The sequence below is a fragment of the Rousettus aegyptiacus genome, unplaced genomic scaffold, assembly GCF_014176215.1.
Source record: "Rousettus aegyptiacus isolate mRouAeg1 unplaced genomic scaffold, mRouAeg1.p scaffold_m13_p_5, whole genome shotgun sequence".
In the NCBI taxonomy this organism is placed as follows: domain Eukaryota; kingdom Metazoa; phylum Chordata; class Mammalia; order Chiroptera; family Pteropodidae; genus Rousettus; species Rousettus aegyptiacus.
Window position 1 is genome coordinate 60,747,062 of NW_023416308.1, and position 23,357 is coordinate 60,770,418.

The following is a 23,357-nucleotide window of genomic DNA, read 5'->3' on the forward strand; positions in this document are numbered from 1 at the left end:
AGCAGACTTACCTAACTCCTCCTGGTCATAGGACGCGGGAGAGGTTTCCACAAACTCACTGTCTAGGGGAAGAAGAAAAACAGAACACAAAAATAGAATCGCAACCATTCAGGGTGAATCTGTTAAACATCAGTTACCGCGCAGGTCCCTAAGAAAAGCGCGGGTTTCTCTCTCTCCTGCCGATTAAAATCCGTGAACCCGGGGCCACGCAGGGTTTGGGACTCCAGATCCACAGGGGTTACGGAATGGCCAAAGAAATCCCGGGGGCAATGCGGCCCTGGGACCAAGCGTCTTCCAGGCACGGGCAGGTGCGCACCAACTTTCCCCGGGTGAGACCCCGCAGCTCCCCGGGCCAGGCGCGCCCGGCCGCGACCTCATCCTCTGCCCTCAGCCCGCTGGGCGCATCGCTGAGTCTGCCGGGCCCAGCGCGGACGCCCCGGCGCGGAGAAGCCTCAAAGTTTCCCAGCGGGTCAGGGAGGCTCGAGGGCGCACGCCGGCGGCGAGCTCCCCGCGCCCACCCAACCCGGCGCCCCGTGCTCATCCCCTCCTCCTGTTGCTAGGCGACCGCGGCCGTCACGCTCTGCAGCGGCGCGCGCGCGGCCTCCCAACTCCCGGTTGGAGGGTGTCCTCTCCCACCCCATCCCACCTCCTTTGACCATTTATTAAAAATGAGAGCATAACCAGTTCCAAAACGATTTCTGCTTTTTTGTATAACGTCTGTCGTACTCTAATGCTTGGGAAATCGTTTGTTCTCGGCTCCTCATGAGGGAGATGCAGGATTTTAGAGCTTGAATATGTCATGCAGCAGAGAAGGAGGAGCTTCAAATGCCCCTAACCCCCTCCTTCTTTATGAACCTGGATTCTAACTCAATTCAAACAATATTTCTTCCCCCCTAAGACAACCAACCACCTGGTTCAAGCAGGGGAAGTAATATCTCCATCTCATAGACTGGGAAACAGCCTCGGGAAGTTAAGTAACTTATGGATTCTGATGGGGTCTGTCTGTCTGTCTGTCTGTCTGAAGAGAACAGAGCAGTGCCCCTGCCACTATATCGAATTGAGTAGTTTCAAATACATAATGTAGAGAGAAAAGTTATGGCCTGAGTTGGAGTTATAGGCCCTAAAGTAATTCATGTCTGATTGTAAGAATCTCTCTCTCTGGGTCAGTGGCCTGAAAACTTGGGCTGTTGAATTATGTATTTTCCCCCAAGACCGACTGACTGCCCTGCCTGGGAAGGACCAGGGCTTTTGAGATGTGCTGGGGAGTGGGGAGGGAGTGAGAAGGGGAAGAGAGAGAGAGAGAGAGAGAGAGAGAGAGAGAGAGAGAGAGAGAGAGAACCCACCCCAATTCGGGAAGGAGTTAAGAGAAAGTAGGAGCAAACATGGAAAATGGTTGTCCTTTCTCTCCTTGTCCTAGGAGACTGACAGTTGGAGTCAGCAGTCGGAATAACCTCTTGGGGGCCTTCTCTAGTCTCAAAGTCATCAGATCACCAGCTGCTCCAGCCTGAGGGCCCCTGGATCTGTGCCAATGTGCTCTAATTCTGTAGACACTACTCAGCCATCTCTGGGTTTTCCACTGTCAGCTTTGGGTGTCCAAACTACCTTGGAGGACAGAAAGAAGCTACTCTAACCAGCCAGCGTATCTCATGGGGAAACAGGGCGAGGCTGTCCTTCCCCATCAAAGCAACCATTCTTGAGCTGACTAACCTATCTTTCTATCATCTTTTTTCCCCACTCTGGACAATCTGAGCTCTCAAATCCAAGAGGTGAAAGTGCTTGGGCGAATGCGCACATCACACCATCCCCTCCCACTTCTTAGAATCCTCCCATTTGTCTTCAGGAATTCATGGTGCATTACCAGCAAAATCCCCAACATCCACAGCCTCCTGTCTGAATGTTTCTTTCATTTTCTTACTTTGATCAAATCTGGCTCTTTTTGAAAATAACAGATCACATTATCCTACTTATTGCAGTCATATGCAGACCCTTGGGTTAGTCTACCTCATTCCTCACAAATATTGGTATCTAGCTCACTGTTATTTTCCCCAATACCATTCCCATGATAAGAATTTCCAAATCCACATATGGATTCTTCTCATACTCTGGTCTCTCAACTCTTCAACGTCCTCTCCCTCCCTTGACCTCTAACAACCTCGGCTCTCTGGTCTCATAGTGACACCATCACTGTCAAGCATTCCACTCTCCAACCACCACCTCTGCCTTTCCAACTCATTTTATTATCTAATTCAATGTCTCCTTAACCCTAATAGCTCCTATAATTTACTTGCCCAATAAATTTTCTCTGTCACTTACTCCCCTCATGACTTTCCTTTCTCCTATACCCACCTTGGTTTCAGGTTCATTATTATCATTTCTCCTTTACATACATACTCAAATCTCTCTCTCTCTCTCTCTCTCTCTCTCTCTCTCTCTCTCTCTCTCTCCATGTTATATCCTTAGAAAAACCATAATCCTGATAAAATCTAATTCTTTACCTCCTCTCTTCTAGCACTCAGCTAAAACATGATTGGAGAAGCATACCATCATGTTACCTGGTCTTACTTTTAGTTCATGACTTCTAACTTCAAGTATATCTTACTGCAGCCCAGTAATCACTTCACATTTGCCTGATTTACTTATCTTCCTGCTCTCCTGTTACTGTGGATAAACCATCTATACTCGATCCAAGGCCAACTCCTTCATTATGAATCAAATCCTGTACCCTCTCATGTGACTTTTCTCCCTTCTAACCTAAATTAAGTTTTCCTCTTTTTTAAATCATTTCCATCAATATATACACATGCTTCTATGTTTCTCTCTTTTAAAAAATCCTTTCTAGGTTCCACCTCTCTCTTCAACTACCACTCTCAATTCTTGGCTGCCCTCAACAAAATTCATCAAAAGAATTGTCTATACTCATTGTGTTCACTTCTTCCTTTTGCTCTTAAAGGCAAACAGGCTTCTAGCTCACCGCTTATCCGAAGTAGCTCTTTTCAAGATCAAGACTTGGTCTTGTCATTGTCAATTCCAATGGTTGGTTTTTCATCCTAATAGCAGTTTTTCGACCCACTGATCCCATGCATGGATGAGCCCAGATGGACTTTTTGGAGGATCAGTCTCCTTTATTTCCCTATCATACTGAGAGGCAATAAGCCTTTAGACAGTCTACAAAGGGTTTTGGGATCAGCCAGACCTTGGTTCTAACACCAGCTCCACTGTTAGCTAGCAATTTAATTTCCGCCAGCCTGTTTTCTGGAAAAAATGGAGGTAATAATAATAATAATACCTAACTCATAAGGTTGTAGTGAAACTACAATAAACTAATTCACTGAGAGTGCCCAGAAAAGAGATTGCTGTATCGTAAAGATTGAGTTAATATTAGTCATTATTGGATGGCATACCTCTTTCCCAGCTGAGAAAATGGGCTCTTTTCCTTAATATCTTTGAGTTACTGAAAGGAGTCACTAACCACAGAGTATACTTCAAATTAAGGGCAATACATTTCTAAATGAAAAGTTGGTTCAACTTCCATCATAAGTTGAGATGTGACTATTTTCTGTTTAGTAGGGCAAGAAAATGTACAAAAAGCCATAGGAAAAAGGTCTTATCAGCTATTAGAAAACAATAAATTTTGGAACAAAATTTAGGCATTTCAAGGGTTATGCTTCAGTTATTAGTAAAACTCAATCAGAATCCTTGTTCTCCAGTAAATGAAGTATGGTTATATAGCAATATCGGATACCACTTTAGGATCAAAGGAATACTTAGCTCCATTTCTAGAGCTAAGGGCATGCTTCAAATGCATTTTGGGGTGGCTGGAAGAGGCATTCTTAGCACAAGGCCCATTACTGATACCCTGCTTAATGTGAAGGAACTGCACTGTGGGCTAGGACCATGCCCTGAAGAAGTCTAGGAATGCCGTCAGCCTCTAGCTGGTCTCTGCTGTAAAGGTGGCAGGGTCTGCCTTGACTGTAGGCTCAGCCTGGAGGAAAGGTCCCTATTGCTTTCTGCAGCTAGCCTTTATGGGCTACTTTGACTCCAGGGTCTCTAGGGGCTATACTGCTCTTCGATAAGTAGACAAGAGAATGAGATGAGTCTCACACAAATATGGCTTCTCCTTCCAAGAGATGTGTGAAGGGCTAAATGCCACAAAGGGAGAAGTTTTTTTTTAAGCCAAGGTATGCTGTCAATTCCCTTTATAGGAAAGAGCTGTACGAATGTCATAATAACAAGTTAGAATGGTCACCAGAGGCCACTAGGATCTTTGTACAACCTTCCTAACCCAACCCCTGAGAAGTCACCAATTTCAAGCATGAAAGATAGAAAGAAATGGGCTGTGCCCTCCCTCTGCCTTCCTCTCCTCCCTGGCATTGCTCTTTGCTCATCTTCTCTGCAGGTAGCCTCCTGTCTGCTGGAGGCCCTTTGCTATTTAACAGCAGAGCAAGTGGAGAAGCAGTGCTCACCCCTCCTCTCCTCCTCTCCCTGGGGAGCAGGGCCGATGTAGGAAGAAAGAGTGGGGCTATGGCTGCCTGAGCACAGCATGGCTCTCTTCTGTTACCCTGTTTCTTATTTACATCCTCTTAGGACAAGCCAATAGAGGACACCAAAGACAAATGTATATACACCCATACAGTTTCATCAAAAAGGAATTTGCAATAATTGGTCACAGCATTAGCTCCAAGACTGAATTGGCCAAAAGGATATTTCTTCATCTCTTAGGGTTTAATATTCTTTTTTTTTTTTAGCAAAACCTCACATTTTTATAATGTTTGATAAAAGGGAGACAACAAATGTAGTTGCTTCATTTCCCTTAAATAAAAATCAAGCCTCAGATAACTGCTTTAAGTGTTTTGTAACTTCCAGAAGAAAAAAATGAGCTCTACAGAAAGAATAGTTAACTATATCTCACTTGAAAAAAAAAATCATTATCTTTAGCAGAAACAATACAGGCAAGAGATGATTTGATATTAAGTTTGACAGGAAGCCAACGATTCATTTTGGTAAAAATGCTAAATATGGTCTCTGAAAAATTCAAATACCAATGCAGCAGATGCTATTAACAATAGCAAGGTGTTTTGCGAAATATATAAACAAATCGAATCGATCCAGGAATAGAGATGAAGATTTAAAAGACTGTTCACTCAACATCATATCAAAGGAAATAAACTCTGGCTGAGCCAAGAAGCTACTGGAAGGTGTATGTGGCCATGAATCAGAATAAAAAACCATTCCAAAAATACACACAGAAAAATGTCCCTGCAGAGGAAAATCATAAACTTCCAACTCACACTCAGTTGGATCTACTGAGTGAAATCAGACAAAATACCCTGTGTTAAGATTAAGTGCAAAAACGTTAGCTACAATTGAAATCTATGACTAAACTATTAAAATCTCTAGGATGAATGTGAGTTTCTGGCAAGTTACAGAGACTACCCCAAACTCGCATTTTCCACCCCAGCATCCTGGGCAGAGGCCTCAAAGGGCATTGCTTCTTTTCGGGACTGCAGATAGAGTCTTCTTGGCTGCATGGTGGGGGAGATCTCTCTTTTTTCATATTAAAGTGTCTTTTTCCATGAAGTTAAGGCCTTAACAGGCAGCATAGTATAGGTGCTGGAAGAAGAAGCGGAGGCCTGGGTTCCAGCCCAAGTGCTGCCAGTAAGCTTTGATCTTGCCAAGTCTGCCTGGACTGTGATCTCCTCTGTAAATAGGAAAAGACCTTTATAAAACTTGTTTAAAACAAATACCAATAGGAGATCATGGGTAATGGATGCCATTGTATTAATCCTTCTACCATATTTTATGCAAAAGAAATAGACAGAAAGGATCAAGCTTTACAAGAAGATGGAGATGCTCAAGAGTTGCTCTTAGAAACGGAGAGACAGAATTAAAATGGACAGAGCACAGCTCTGGGGAATGAGGACCTGAGTTTGAACATGAGCTCCTCTGGCCTTTGGAGGAGCTTGGCTTAGTTATCTTGCCATTCCAAGATTCTATTTCCCATCTGCAAAACGGAGATGGTAATAATTTCTTGACAAGATTTCAGTGAGGATTGAATAAAATGAAATAATGTCCATGGCAGTCCTTGGCCCACAGACCACTCTCAGCAAGAGATTCTTCCTTCCTTCCTGATGTATTAAAACTCTCCCTGACCTTGAGAGGCACCAGAAGGGAAATTTGCTCCTTCCTGTTTTTATAATCGTCATAGGAACCGCACCACCGACTTCTTAGTTGCACCTGGCCCTACTGCCAGGTTATGTTTCCCAGACTTCCTGCCTCTCCCCAAATGAGGAACTTAAGCAGGTTGAGTCCCCTGGGAAGAGTAGATGACAGCAGGATTCCCAAACAGCTGAGTGAGCACATCTATAACAGGAAGAAGTATATTATAGATTCGCTGAGAAGAGCTGCACCAATCCCCACAGGTATGGTGGCAACTGGCGAGTTGAAGCAGCAGCCTCATCAGCTTACAATGTGACAATCAGAAACAGGGTTCTGGCCCAGCATGGGCCAACCCCTGTTTTGTGTGTGAGGCACTGCACGCGATTTCATTTGGAAAATGTCTTTCAGACCTTTGAAATAAGATTATAAAACCACTGCCCCAGGTCCCCTGAGGGTATTTTTAGGAGTGTAGGAAGCAGGAATGGCAGAGGGACTTTCCTCCAGAAACTCCTTATCACCCCTGGACCGCCTGGGTTCTCTCCAGGCAGCTTCCTGGAGGCCTCTCAACTTCACAGGAGCCTGAGATGCTCTGAGGATAACGCAAAGGCAGATGTTGCGTGGATCTGGCCCTGCCTCGAGGCCCGTGACTCACCAGAATGACTGAGCCTCCTGGCAGATAACACAGTTCCCAGAGGACTCCATGAAGCCAAGAACAAAGCCGCAAAGCCAGGACATTTCCAGGACTTTCCCTGGTACTTCACTAAAAATGTCAACCCCATTAGCCCACATTGGGCCTCGGACGTGGAGCAGCTGGTACTAGCCAGTGAGGAGAGCGGTAGGACTGGGGGCTGGGCTGTGGACGAAAGATGCTCTGAAGCAGGTGGGTCAGGCCTTGGCAATGCATTAGCTGAGGCAGCCGTAGGAAGGTCTTGGATGATACTCCACACATTGCAACAGCACTGATTATTTTCCAACCCTGCTCAGAGCTAGTTTTTTGCTGTTGTTGTTTTTATTTTTTATTTTCTTACTGTGACAATAAAATAAGCAGCAATAAAATCTGTAACTGGACCACCAGAGCCTTAAACCGATAAGGTAGACTAGGGAGTGTTGGAAGGTGAATTGAGGGGAAATGGTCTATGGTGGCTTGGGGTTGGGCAGATCTAGGTCAAATCCCCACTCTGCCCTTTACCAGCTGACTGACCTTGCATATGTTTTTCAGTGTCTTCAGGCTCAGTTTCTTCATTCATAAAATGAGAATAAGGTTGTCGCGAGAATGAACTGAGACAGTCTATACAAAAACGGTTTAGCATAAAGTCTGGTATAACGTATCTACCTAATAAATGGTCATAATTTTTTTTTTTTTTTTTGTAATCTGTCCAATTCTGATTTAGGTCTGGCACAGCAGGGCTTCCACTCAGTTTCTGAAGGTGAATTTCCTCATCTCACTTCGTTTCACCAGGTTCCCATTTGGGCACACTACCGCATCCTCTTAGGACCCGAGCCCTTTTCCAGAACCCTAGCTCAGGCCTCTGAGAAACACCCTAATACCAGCTGCCCACAGGATTCTCAACTTTTAGCCACATCAATTTCTCACTGTGGTGCTTCATCCACATACAGTGACACTACCTACTCTGTCTTTGACACCTCCATCACCACTGACTGATTGTCTCAGCTCGGGCAAGACACCCTAGTGTCTATTGCCCACCAGCGGTAAGCTCCTCCATCAGCCCCAGAAGCTTGTCACTTACCTGAGAGCAGTGCCTTCCCATTAGGCAGATCTAGACACAAATCTGGGTCCCCTTCCAACTAGCCAGTCATGCCCTAAAGATTATAGTTATAGGACATTGTGAACTCATGGAAAGATGTGGTAGTGCTTGGAGCTAGCCACCCCTTTGTCGCAGTGATTCCTAAGGCTTCTTTCATTTCTAAAAATCTACGATGGACGATTCTATTGCCTAGGTTACACAAGCATCAGCAGAAAACGACACCTACTTCCTTCCTCACCTCTATCTCTGCCTTTAAGTTTTGGTAAACATGCCTGAAATCATTAAATAACATGCTCTCCCAGGTATGCTGAAAGAAAAGTGAACTGAGGTGGTAGTGCTAGAAGCAGTTGTGTGATCATCGGGGTTGCCACAGTCCAAAAGGCTCTCAGTGAAAGCAGACAGATGCAGAGGATGTGGTCCTGCCCCTAATTCATTCATATATTCATTTATTATGCATCGAGCCACCCAGCCATCAAATATACATCAAGTATTTGCCAGACTACTCCTGAAAGGGATGCAAAGGTGAATAAAACCAGACATTTGCCCCAAGAATCTCACAGGCTGTCTAGGATCTAGACAATCACCATACTTGGTAACCACTCTGACACAGAAAATTGCAAGTTCTCTGGCAGCAATGAAGAGGGACCTCTCATTCAGACCAGGATTGGGATATGTAGGAGGCAGCAGCAGGAAAAGATCTCAGAATAGATGACTTAAGCAGAAGCTTTAAAGATGAATAGAAGCTGCCCAAGAGGAAGGCGAATACTAATGAATGCCTTTGCAAAGGCTCACAGGTATGTAAGAGCTTGATATATTCAAGGATCCACAGATAGGTCGATATAGTGATGAGGAAGGGTTTGTTTGTTTGTCTGTTAGTAATGAGCAACAGGCGATGAGCCTAGAGAAGCAGGCAGAAGTTTCAATTTTATTCCACGGGCTGTGAGGAAATGCTGGCTTAAGAACCTCTAAGAAAGTGGGTAGGGTAGCAGGGTGACAAGGGCCAGGAGTGAACAGCTGTTGGTTTTTGGCTGGACTGCATCCAAACTTCTTTCTCCGAGTATCGAACTTTCCTTTGGGGAATCTCCCTCTCATTGTGTGCAGAAGTCTTGGTTGGAAGATGTGTCCTTGTGCAATGCAGAAGCTCAATAAATGTTTATTGCTGTATAAGTTACCCCATTTTAGAGCTGGGACACAGCAGAGAGAGTGGTCTGGTGATCTCCATGTCTGTCTCGTGCTCTCGTATTTCCAGTGCTTGGTACATAGTAGATACTCAGTATTTACTGAGTGAATTATAAACAGCAAGCAAATGGGAGGCATACCCTTAATAAAAACATCATGTGAATACATTGACCTTAGTGGCCTTTGATCTCCCCATCCATAGAATGGCTCCTACCACCAAAATAGATCTTTAGTTTTGGGAGCTGGGGGAGAGTTGGACTCTTAGACTTGACAGAGGACCACAGCTCAGTGTCAGGGTTTTGGTTCTTACATTTATGTTCCACTCAAGGACAGCAACGATGTCCCCATAATTTAATGCTGACTTGCATTAATCAGATGCTAGGACAAAGAAAAAGAAGAGCGAGTGAACTGCCCCACTCTGACTATACTGGTTGCATTATCCTCAAGGCTATGAAGAGGAAAGAGGAAAGCGGAGGAGAAGAGAATAGAGAGCAGGAACACAGTACCTAACACAGGTTAGGTGCCCAAAGATATGCGACTAACTTCCACCTGGCTATGGAAAGGGCTCAATAAATAACAGCTTACTTTACTCACGGTCTTTATCACAACCCTACAAAGTAGGCATTCTTACTCTAATTTTAGAGCTGAGGACACAATAGATTTTCTCAAGGCTACAAAGCTGTAAGTAGGATACTCAGAATCTGAAACTGGGTCTGTCTGACTCCAAAGTCCATAACCTCTCCTCTTTACCCCACTGATTTTTAAACGATAAACAGCACTGGGCACCTACTGAATACAGCTGGGTTGACACAATGAGTGCAGGAGTTGAAGCGTACCATGTGTATCAGGGACATCAAAAGCAGCCATACCCCCTCTGGTGCTGGTGAAATGATGAATTCCAGCATGAGACAACCAGGTTCCTTCCTCCAAAGGCCATTTTTCACTGAGGTCCATGCTTCCAGTGAGTCTCTTGTGTGCGAAGCTCTCAGATCAAATGGAATCTCCTAAAATAAATAATGAGCACACACATGGAGATGAATTACTATTGATGCTCTCCTGGGAAGGGGAGGCTTTCTTGTAGGAAAGTCGTCTGTTCCTAGTTTATTATGTTTCTTTAACATGCAAATATTGTCAAAATTTGGGCATGGCCTGTGTGTGAGATCTTCCAAAGAAGCTGCTAAATTCTGGAAACCATGGTCTCCCACTCCATTAGCTAACAAATGTGTACAGGGAACAACTGTTACATGCCAGGCTTCGAGCAAGGAATTGACTATGTTGAGTTCTGTGTGTTTCATAGACTCCTAGAATGTCAGGGCTGTGTCCAGTGGGATCTCGATTTCGTAAAAATAAATAGGTATATATAATATATGCCTGAAAAAGAAACCGAAAAAAAATTGAATTAAAAAGTTGGAAGTAGTTACCATTGTATTGGATATATTCACGCTTTTTTATTTCCTTTGTAATTGTCTGCATTTTCCACAATAAAAAGACATCTTTTTTATAATCTAATATATATATGTGAATATTATTTTTTAAAAATTCTAGAGCCAAAAAGGAACAAGGAGACAAATTTTCCATTTCCTCTAGAAAACTATGATAAAAAGTCATATGTCACAAGGGCCCTTGGCTCTCCTAAAAAGGATACCTCACTGGCTGCCCCCAAGAAGTCCAACCTGGGGAATATCTATCTATAAACTGTATCTGGGAAGATTATAACTCATAGCCAAACTTCTGCCCACATTACAAAGACATCTTTATAACACTCTGCATGTAGCAAGTTCTCAAATGTGGCTGAATAATTGAACACGACTGATTGACCTAACCTGTGAATGCAACAAGTGGAACATCCACATCGCAGAAATCCTGTCAGCCTAATTAGGACGGGCAGCCATTATCATTTGCTGTAATCAGATCACCTGGCTAGATTTGGTCCTTAGAATGCTGTTCAGAGTTACCCTGTAGGCTCTTGCACAGCCCATTGGACTGCAGACATGGCAAACTGACCTGTTGCTTTTTGGCGGTCTGCCTAGAGAAGTCAGGTACTCTTGGGAGTTGCAACAAACAACCAAAAATCTTTCACAAAATACCAGGAGGTACCAAAGGGTGCACTGCTCTCTATTGGGTACTGGGTCTCTAGGAGTTTGTGTTCAACCCAAGCTCCCAAAAGTTTTAGAAGGGAGTCCTGGGCCAGAATGGATATAGCACAACGCCATAGTGAAAACATTGGACTCATCAGTAAATTCTGATTTTACCCTCGACCCTGGCACTAACTGGGTGACTTTGGGCAAACCACTTATTCTCTTTGTGCTTAATTTCCTCAATTTGAAAGGAGGGAATCGGGACTAGATATTGTCAAAGATCTGTTCGGTCTTTCAAAACTTGTAGCCTATAACAATATGCTTCTGCATACAAAGGCAATCTCTCCAGCTACATCAGTGGGCCAAGAAATCTGCATTATTTATCCATTAGCAAACAGAGACATCAGCCTCAGCACATGAGAGGTGGCTGATTGAGACCAGAGGTAGACTGCCATTGGCACAAAACATGTTCTTGGTGCAAAAGTGAAAACGTGTCTGGAATATGGAAATCCAATCTTGGGCCATGATCACATTGGTATCATCATTTAATCAAATGAACTAAATATTTAACATCTTCTATTTTCATCAATTATGAAACAACACAAGCAATAATACTATATCCTTAAAAAGCAATGTTTATTTGTAATAGATTGGACATTTAAAATCATTTCATTAATCCTTGCAGTATCCTTGAAAAGTGAGTTGGAAATCCCAATAGCTTTGTTTGACAAAAATAGAGCTTTACTGATTAACTGGAGAGTAGTTTTCAAAGTAGTTTCCCCATTCCTCTTGGCTCAGGGGCCTAGGCACTCACTGGCCCCCAGGAAACAGACTGGCAAGATGTTATCTTCTGAATGTGTGAGGTTTGGCTCTCACATCCATGCATTTTATTTTATTAATCTGAACTACATAGGTTCATATTGAGTGTTTTATTAACCTGCTGGTTTTTCTGATACTTGAATTTCACACCTCAACTTGAGAAGGCCAGGCACAAAATGTGAAATGAAACTGCACCAAACACCAGTATTTCAAGGAAGACTTTGATCAATCACATCTGTTACTGAAACTCTAACACCATCATTCAGTCACGAGAAGCCCCAGAGTTGTTCATGGGACTCTGGAGCCTAGAAAATATTTTCCAGGCCTCTGGCCATATAAAACAACTTATCCAGAGTTTTCTTATAATGTGTTTAACCTTTACCCAAGTCAAAATTCTATCAAAGAGTAAGTCTGTGGAGAAGAAACCTAAGAGAGAAAAGAAGTTAATGCAACCATGGGAGCAGGAAGTGAGAAATACTTTTCTGTAAAGCAGTGTGTGGCAGCTCAAACAATAACATGTATGATAAGGTGGGGTAGCATGAGTGGGAAAGCCTATTGAAAACTTGGTTGCAATTCTGACTTTGAGGAGCACTTTGTTGAAGAGATGTCTGTACTCCTATGTCCATTGAAGCATTACTCACAATAGCCAAGATATGGAAACAATGTAAGTGTCTTTCCAACAGATCAATAGATAAAGATACACACACACACACACACACACACACACACACACAGGAATATTATTCAACCATGAGGAAGAAGGAAATCCTGCCATTTGGGCAACATGGATGGACCAGGAGGCCATTATGTCAAGTGAAATAAGCCAAAGGAAGACAAATACTGCATGGTATCATTTATATGTAGAATCTAAAAAGAAAAAAAAAATAGAACTCATAGAAACACAGTAGAAAAGTAGTTGCCAGGGGCCAGGATATAAGAGAAATAGGGAGAGATTGGTAAAAGGGTACAAACTTACAGTTATAAGATGAATAAGTTTTAAGGATCTAATGTATAACAGGTGACTATGATTGATAACACTGTATTGTATAATTAAAATTGTTTAAAAATAGAATTTAAATGTTCTACTAAAAAAGATAAATAGGTGAGGTGATCAATGTGTTAATTAAATGAAAGGAATCATTCCCCAGTGTTAACATATATCAGATTATCATGATGTCCACTTTAAATATCTTGTAATATTATTTGTCAAATCTACCTCAATAAAGCAAAAGAATAAATTAAATAAATAAATAAATAAATAAATAGCAGAAAATACTGGTGGAGGGAGAGGGAGAGAAAAACTAAGCCACCTGCAGAGTTGGGCACTGGGATCTATGGAATACTGGGATACTATGAATACATAATTGATATTTAATAAATATCAATTGATTGAATGGATGAATAAGTGATAATAACTAGTGAATAAGGACCCTAGTCAGATAGTAATTACTATTAAGCTCCCAATCAAGACCCTGTCGCCCTGAGAGAGTGGTGTGAGCCTAAATGGACCATTGGGATTAAGGAGGTTTAGCTCTATGGCTACGCCATGACCAGAAAGAACTCTCCTTGAGCTGATACATCATCCTCTCTTTTCAGAGCTGCCTCTAGGGTGAACCATCTACCCAGCTGCCTGAGCAGACACTGGCCATCCTTGATTGACTGATTATAACTCATATCCAATCAATCACCAAGTTTTGTCTATTCTAACTTTCAAATGTCTCAAGAATGCAACTGGTTGTCTCTATTTTCATAACCTCAGCCTTAGCTCAGCTTCTAGCATCTCTCACTGAGATACTGCAGTGACTTTAGTGGGGCCTTGGTCTCCCTTTCTTCCAACCCATTCTCTATGCTTTGCTGTAGTAATATTTTTAAGACACAAATATGATCACTTTGCTCCTTGATTAAAATACTCCAATGATTAAACATAAATAAATAAAATAAAATATTCCAATGATTGATCATTCCCAGGAGAAAGTCTTAACATGGCATATAAAGTTAAACTATAGCAAAGTTTTTGCAAGCCCTGAATAAGCTTTCCTGTTTGGTCTTTTGTATATTCAGCCATTCCTAGAGCTCTGGCAAAATTGTCCTTCCTGCCTCACAGTGCTAACTGCAACTTACCATTTTACATCTCATCTTAGATTTGGTTATGTGTGCCTCAGACTTTGTGTGCTCACCCTATTACAGCATGTATCATGCTGTAGTGCAGTTGACTGTTCCTATGTCTCTGGGGTTTAGTCTCTAGTTTATGTACATGAGAGCAGAGATCCTACTTCTTTGTATCCCTAGCATTTATATAGTGGCTGTCACAAGGTAATCACTCAATATATATTTGTTGCATAAATAAATATATGAATGAATGATAGTGTTTGGCACAAGCATATCTCAGTTTAACATGTCCCTTTGGAGAATATTCTCTTTGCAACTTTACCCACCCCCTCAGCTTCTTTGGAAATTTCTCCACCTAAAAACCACACCCTATTTGCCTCTGCTTCCTGGCCCCATTCTGACTGTCTCAGCCAGTCTAACTTGCTGAGATTCTCCCACTTACGCTCCCACTTAAGCTAACATACCTGCTCTTCTGCCCAGCATGCCACTAGAACCCCTACCCTGATGTACCTGCATCCCTAACCCTCCCCAAGCTGGGGATGAAACTACACAGGAGACACTTGCTCCCATAATGCAGCCCTGTCACACCTAGACCTCTAACCAACACTTCTAGAGTCATTTCTGGCAGTGAGGGCTTGTTCTAAAAATACTGATTCAGAAAAACCCTGGCCATACTTTGGCTCTGCCTTAACTACCATGATATAGCTTGGTCTGTAGATAAATAATTAATTAACTAGATGTGCCTTGTTTGTATATGCCGTCATTCCGGTAGTCGAGCAACCACGGGTTCTAAGGAATATGAACACCCTCACAGCAAGGAAGTCCATTCGCCGATAACTTATACATTGAAATATACTTATACTATAAATCAAAAGATGCATAAATATAGATAAATATAGATATACTAAATAAATTCATTCAGTCGTTTGATAAATATTTACTAAGGTATCGCCTCTGTACTAGTCTCTGTGCTAAATGCTTGCAATAGAAAAGGATAAATATTGCCCTTCCTTCAAGGAGTTTTCAGCCTTGTAGGGGAGACACATGTCTGGACATATCATTGCAGAACAATGTGTTACGTACAAGAATAGAGGCATGCACAAGTTAAATCAAGGATATGCAAATAATGGAATCTGGAAATTCAAGAGATCTTAGGGCCTTCATTCCAATGCTTGCTTTTATGCATGACTCCCCAGCATATGCCTACCCAGACTATACTTAAACACAACCAGTGGAAAGGAGCTCACTTTCTGCCCAGTGTTTGTGAACACTTTTGTCTAGCAATTCATTTTAAATTCTCAACAAAATATTGATATTCACCAACAATCTTGATTGCTGCTGAACTGTTGCAGGACTTTCTGCACCTTGTTCTCTTCTTCAGAGGCTGCGTGAAAGTGAAATACTCTTCCAGGAATGCCAAGATTGTACCCTACTTCTGATGCTTTCCAAGCCTTGCATAGAAGGACCTCTTTCTGCCATGAGTCAGCCATCAGGAGAAACATTCCATCTTGGTTACGAGCGGAGGGTGTGAATTTATCTTGTCACACCCAGAAAACAAACCAAACAACTAAATTGAAGCACAAGAGAGAAGAGGTCACAGGCTGGGATTTTCCTTCTCATCTGGGAATTTCTAGCTATGGTCAACATTATCTAGGCTCTAGGTGTTGTAGTCCATTTTGGATGCTATAACAAAGTGCCATAGACTGGGTAGCTTATAAACAACAGAAACTTATTTTCACAGTTTTTGAGGCCAAGATTAGGGTATGAGCATGGTCAGGTTCTGGCCAGAACTCTCTCTCGGGTGCAGGCTGCTGGCTTCTCATTGCATCCTCTCACAGAAGAAGGAGAGCTAGAGAGCTCTCTGAGGTCCCTTTTATAAGGGCACTAACCCCATTCATGAGGGCCCCCCATGATTTAATTCCATGTCAAAGGTCCCACCTTGTAATATCATCTCATTGGGGGTTAGGAGTTTAACATGCAAATTTTGAGGAGGCACAAACACTCAGTCCACTGCACTAGGTCTAGCCTGGTATCAACTACCAGAAAACTCGGTCATCAGCCACCTGTGGACCACAATAGAGGAGAGGGCAGTCTCCTCTGGGGCTGCCCCAATGTTTGGCTCTTATGAGTTACAATTTTAAACTTCTTTTTCTTCCTGCTCCAAATAGTCCAAACACATCGCAGTATACATCTGGACTCTTAACTTTCAACTGATAAAATTTAGTGACACGATATAAATTCTTAAACTTGGAAGAAAAGAGTGGAATGCTCTAAGTATCTACTGTGAGAGAAAACACCTCTTTACATAAATAAAAAAACATGAAATGTTAGAAGCACAGATTCTCCCTCTGTCTGAAATGGCTGATATTTAGCAAGTTGGCATAATTATTCCAGGCTTCTTGTTTTTTCAAAGAATTCTTAACAGCTTTGTAGAATTGGAAAGTTTGAGAAACTTGAAAATTATTATTTCAAATTGGCTTATACAACTGGGTAGAGTATTTGTAAAGCTACTATAGAATTTATTGATGTTAATATTTTAAGTATTCCAATAAATAAATTATGCTACTACTCTAAGAAGCTGTGGCAACAAGCACATTTTTTAGCAAACTTAATGAAGTTAAAAAATGATGAGGTCCTTTGCAAAACTCTGTGACTCAGGCTTTTCATCTCTAAGTCAGTCCATTGAGACCAAGCTCAGAAGCCCCCTCCACCATAAAACTTTCCCAGGCAGAGTTATTTTCTTCTCCCTTTGTGCTTCTCAGAAATTTTTATATTCCATTAAGATACTGCTTTTCCATTGGATGGTAATACTCTCTTTACAAGGTGATTGCCATGTCCATTAGAAGGTGGTCTCCTCATGACAAAGTCAGATCTTATTCACCCCTCCCTTCCTATACAATGCCTGGCCAGACTTGGAATTAGGAAATGCTTGTTGAATAAATGAGACTGGCATACCTACAGCTGAGAAACTCAAATGAATTTCTACCTGCAAACTCTTCACATAATTCAGAGTTAAATCAGCAATCATAACAAAACATTTGTCACCATATTCTGCTATCCGGGCAACACAATTCCCAAGTACACATGGATGAGCAAAGAAAAAGGGAAATAAATATTTCAAAAGAACTGCGTTCTCATCTGGCTTGGGATCATTCTTTAACTTAGTGACCCAGGACAAATCGCTTCATCTCCTTGAAGCTCTGTTTTCCTGGTGTGTGAAATAGGGCTTATAATGTCCATTATTCTATCTTTAATAGAGTTTTGTGAATATCAAATGTCAAGTAGAGAATCATCAAAACAGCACACGATGCACAGCACTGTTATCATTCAGCAAATTCGCTTATAGATATCACTTGCTATGCACCACTGAATTCCAACTTGGAGTTGCTCAACATGGGAGATGACATAGCATGTGGGAGGCAGTATAAATGTAGTGGGTAAGAGCAAGGACTCTGGGGACAGATCTAGATTTAAATCCCAGATCCACCATTTCCTAGCAAGGTATATGATGTTGTTGAGATTAATTATTCCCATCTGTAATGGGGGATCATAGGACATGCTTTTATGGGGTTGTTGCATGGATTAAATAAAAATATCTGTAATGTACCTAGTATAGATCCTGGCTAGTAATAAAACTCAATAAATGGCAATAGCAGTTGTTTTTATTATCATCATTATTTACTCTTGAAGTAGATACACTGCTGGAAGTGACTAAATCTCATCTGCAAACTTCAGTCTGTGGGGAAACAGGATGAACTGTGACGAGGCACTTGGAAGCAGTCACCAACTTCCAAAGGAAGGTTGCTGTTCAGAACACACTTTCCCAGAAAAGGACGTTTGAAAAGTGGATAAAAGTACCAACATGAAACCCTTGCGTTATGTCAGTCTGAGAAAGGAAGGGGAAAGACTAGGCGGGAAAGGGTATCAGAGGCAAAGAGGCAGAGTAAAGTTCTGCAAGGGCTTGGTGAGGGAGAGCAGCAAATAATGCCGCCTGGGCGTGAGATGTTGGGAAACCACAGGAGAGGATTAAGTGGCTCCATTTGAGAAAAGGAATTGGGCTGCAGCCTAGGAGGCAAAGAGGAGCCAGAATAAGATAAATCGCCACGCTCTGATTATCAGCCAAGAGTAGGATACTGACATGGGCCCCACAGTTCACATGAAGATCTTTACAGCCACATCTGTGTAGGGGAAAATATCAGAGTGGCCCTCTAATCCACCTGTCTGTTAGAAAGATAATGTGAGCCATGTGAACAATTTCAAATTTTCTAATAGTCACATTAAAAAAAAAAAGTAAAATAGGTGAAATTAATTTTAATAATATATTTATTTTATCTGCTATATCTAAAATAGTATTTCAAGATGTAATCAATATAAAAATTAGTAATGAGAATGTTCACGACACATATCAACTTGTGCTAGTCATACCTCAAGTGCTCAATAGCCACATATGGCCATAGATCTAATCTCAAGGGAAAATGAATTCCATTTTCCTGACCTTTTAAAGACCCAAATTCGTAGAGCCAGAAAAGACCTCTGGAGATGTTCAGAGTCCAAAGGCCATCTACACATTCCTGACAGGTTTTTCCTTAGCATCTTTGCTGAATTTAAGTAGTTTCACACCCCATTGTAAACCATCATCCAGTTCACCGAGGGCCGACTTAGTGGTTGGCTGAACAGGTTAATCATGGTGGATGCCCCTTCCATTCTCCCATTCCAGGGGAAACTGCTTTGCCCACACCTTCGTCCTGCAAGTCTAAGGCAGCTTTATGTATCTGCTTCTCCCCACAACTTTCCTGGCCCAGCTGACCAAGGGTGGGCGCATGACTCTACGAACCATTCCACCCACTTATGCAGGCGGCATCTGGTGTGGAAAATCCCGCCCAATCAGGAACAGACCACTGGGGACCAGCTGGGTCAATCAGATCCTCCGTCAGGACTGCAGAAGCACAATCGATCAGCTGGTAGAGAGAAGCGTCAGAAGAAGACAAACAGAAATAGAGAGAGCGACATTAATCCTGTGTTTCCAGTCAGTCCTCAGGCTTCTTCAGGTCTTCAATCTGTTTTCTAGATCAGCCTTCCAAAAGCCATTTCATTTTAACAAAGCAATTCTCCAGATGAAAAAAAATTTGAAATCGTTCTCTGGGAAGGTCTCCAAATAACCGTGGTTCCTGGAGCTCTGTTGGAATCTTCTAGTAACAACCACATTCTGGGCTCCTGAGGCACGGCTGTTTGGCTGTTTCTGGTTTTCCATGAGATTCCAGTATCTCTCATGGTCATGACTAGTTTGCAAGAATCCCTTATGTTCTGAAGGAGCTTGAGTGAGCCTATACCTTTCAACAATAAGGCCCACCACAGAGATGGAAGCTTTCACACACGTTTGAGCAAAGCCTTTTCCACCGCTCCCCTCTGGACTTATTTGTACTCAGTCTCATGCCAACACTTAGCCTGACAGAGAAGTGATGGATTACTTTGGGTTTCATTCCCAACTAATTATTCTGAAAAGACCTCATCACAGTGGCCTTCTGGGGACTCTTTCAAGCCTTAACATCATCTATAGCAGTAGATCCCAAACATGACTGCACATTAGAGCCACCTGGGGTACTTTTAAAATACACTGACGCTAAGGCCCTCTCCCAGACGGGCGAAATTCGAATCTCTGAGGGCTCGTCCCTGAACATCTGAATTTCTTTTAAAAGCTCCCCAAGTAATTTTAATGTGTAGCCACAACTGAGAAACACTGATATACAAGGTAAACCCTTGTACAGCCTTGGATTATTGGCAAAGAAAATCATGTACTATTTTTAATTATAAAATAAATGCATATTTGTTTTATAAAGAATATATAAAAAGTAGGGAATGATCCAAAGTAAAAAGTAAGTCTCACTCATCAATAGAATCTCCAACAGCCCCACTCCCAACAAGTGACTAATATAGTTTCTTGTGTGCTCTCCACAAATAGTTCATGCCTGTGCAAATATATATAGGTAAATACATGTATAATGTGCATACACTTATATATAAAGACGTGTATACACATATATACTTATATGTATATATTTATATACATACACATATATGTATATACACAAACACATGCATACATACACAGACACACACATATATATATTTTATCTTTTTCTCTTACTAATATATCTTGGTTATTTGCCTAGAAAATTTTAACAACAAAAAAAATAATGACAGGGTTTCAGGGGGTACATACTTTTCCAGATAATTCAATAAATTATAAAGCCAAAGGAATTAAAACAGTGTGATCTTGTTATTGGAATAGATAAATTATATGTTTGAATAAAATTAAAAGTTCGAAAAATAATTAAATTCATTTAGTTAGTATATGAAAATTAGCATTTAAGCTAGTACATGGAAAGGGTAGACTATTTATAGATAGTACTGGGCTAATTGGTTGTTTTTTTAAAGTGGTTTTCTATTTTATAGTATATATAAAAATATATTCAAGATGAATAAAATATCTAAACAATAAAAGCAAATTCCTAAGTATGTTAGAAGAAAGTTTTATTCAAGAGTGGGGAAAACTTTACTAACATGTGAAATCTAGAAGTCACAAAATAAAGGAAAGACAGATTAGGCTACATAAAATTTAAAACTTCTCTAAAGAGAAAGACACAATAAAGAGAAGTAAAATAAAAGCGAGTGAATGGAAGACAATATTTACAATATGTATAAAAAAGATAAATATCCATACTATGAAAAATTTTTACATACCAATAAGAAAATGATAATCACACAGAAAGATAGGCAAAGCTATGTATAAACTAATAATTAACAGGTAAACAAACTATAAATGTATGAAAACATATTCAATCTCAATACTCAGAGAATTTAGATTATTTTTTTCACTTATATTGTCAAAAATATTTTAAAATGTTGATTAATACCAATAAGTAGTGATTCTTTCAATAAATGGGTATTCACACAGTTTGGTAGAATAATAATATATTGATACAGCTTTTAAATGGCAATTAGAATATTCTCTAATATAAAATTCATAGTCCTTTGATCCAATAATTTCACTTCTGAGTAACTATTTTACAGAATACAATTACAAAACAAGTGAGCACAAAGATATATACATATAAAGAAGCATTCCTTATAATAAAAAAGGGAAACACTGAATGCCTCTCAATAAATAGTTAAATAAAATATAGTTATATTATAAATCCTAGGTAGCCATTAAAACAAATAAGGTGACTCTTTAAGAACTGATAGGAAAAGTTGTGATAATAATGTGAATCATAAAAAAAATGCCAGGTGGAAAACAATCTATAAGTAGGATTCAATTTGTGTAAAAGAAAGAAGTACACACATACACACACACACACACACACACACACACACACACATGTACCTTTCTAATTGTGCAGAGAAAGGGCTAGAAGGAATAGCAAACTTTTAATACTTCAGAGAAGGGAGAGATTTTAAGCTTGAGACTATGGTGAGGCTTTAAAGGAAATAGTCATTTAACATAATACACTTTATATATTGTATAGTTTTATAATAAATGCATATTTATTAATTAATCATTTTTAAATAACAAAAAGAAAGTTTTATCATTTTTAATTTATTCTACTGAAATTATGAGTTCATCTTCCTTTCTTATGTTTATTGGCCATTTGTAATTTTTCTGAACAGTTTGTTCATGTACTTGGCCCAGTTTTACTCAATTTTTTTTCTTATTGAATGTACTATTTAAGTTTTCAGAAAAATATATTTTGATATGCTACATAGATAATGCAATGACTTTTCTATCTGTCATTTGTATTTTGACTTCATTATGCTGTTTTCATCACCTATGTTTCATTAATATTTCACATAATTTTATGTATTGATCATTTTCTGTATAGTTTCTGGGTTTGGTGCCGTGCTTAGGAAGGTCTTTCCTACTTTAAGATTTTTAAATAATTTATTCATTTAAATTATTTTTTATTGAATATTAATATATGTTTTTATTAATCTGAAATTCATTTAGAGATAGTGATCCAGCTTTATTTGCCTTTCCAAATGGCAGTCTTCTCTCAATACCACTAGGTTGAAATGCTACATTGCCATGTTTGTTGGGTCTATTTTGGGACTCTTTATGCTTTTCCATTGATTTCTCCAGTGTTGCATCACTATTTTAATTATTGTATGTTGGATCATGCCTTAATATCTAGTATGGCTAGATTTCCTTTCTCACATCTCTTTACCACCCTCCACCCCCAGGAAGGTGCCTAGCTATTCTTTTTTTTTTTTTTTAAGTTTATAATGGGACAAGATATTACAGACTTATTTCTCCCTGTTCATCTCCTCTAAATTTAACTAAATATCCTAGATTACTCAATGAACAAGCATAAAAGAACTCTTACATATGGAAAAAAGGAGGCTGACTGACCATGGACCTCAGGACTTGAGATACCCTGGTGATTTCCCCAGGTTTCTTTTTTAACCCATACTGGGTACCAAGGAAGCCTACAACCTGAAACCACCAAACAGGCATAGAATTAAAAAATAATGGGCAAGAACAACATTCTCTCTCTGGCCAAAGGACAAAGAAAGGGCGAGCTCAGCAGAGACCTAGTGGGAAAGACACATCCCCTTGTCTCTATGCAGTATAGTGACAGAACAAAGAGACTGATCTTGCCTGTAGCACTAATGACAGTAGAGCAGGCTAATTCATTCCCCACCCCACACCTGATGGCAAGATTTACCTTCCTCAGTGTCAGCATTAGCAGGATCCTCACCCTATAACCAGAACAGCAGTAATCCCCATCTGCATCATCATCAGTAGGGTCCCTGAGACAGGAGATGGGCCAATCCATCATCAGGGATAGAGTAAGCAGAGCCTGGGTAGGGATCCATCATCTTCCCCATACCCACAAGCAGCCATGAAGCACAGTAACACAGCAGGAACCTAACTAGCACCAGGTACCCATATTAGTATTGCAAGAAATCTGAAAACAGCTTGTCACTGGAACTACAGCTCACAAAAGTAGGCCTGGACTTATACTGTAAGCCTAAATAGTGCGAATACCTACAAAAATAAAATATTTAGGTAGGGTCAAGAGTCTCCTAACTATCTAGAATATCCAAAGTACAATTGGAAATCACTCACCAAGAACCAGGAAAAACACAACTTGAATGAGAGAAGACAACAAACCAATGCCAGCGCTGAGGTGAATCAGATGTTGGAATTATTGGACAAGGATTTTAACAGCCATTGTAAAAATCCTTAAAC

At 40.7% G+C, this 23,357-nt stretch overlaps 1 protein-coding gene across 1 annotated transcript in view; it reads right to left on the bottom strand.

Annotated features, from left to right (window-relative positions):
* The window catches only part of AMOTL1 (angiomotin like 1), a 119,577-nt gene extending 109,507 nt beyond the window's left edge, over window positions 1-10,070 (bottom strand). Inside the window, exons 1-2 of the mRNA XM_016158703.2 lie at window positions 9,938-10,070; window positions 12-62 (exon numbers count right to left, since the gene is read on the bottom strand). Of these exons, the coding sequence (XP_016014189.2) occupies window positions 12-62; window positions 9,938-10,055 (169 nt within the window). The 5' untranslated portion in view covers window positions 10,056-10,070. The remainder of the gene's footprint in view (window positions 1-11; window positions 63-9,937) is intronic.
* Between the last annotated feature and the right edge of the window lie 13,287 nt (window positions 10,071-23,357).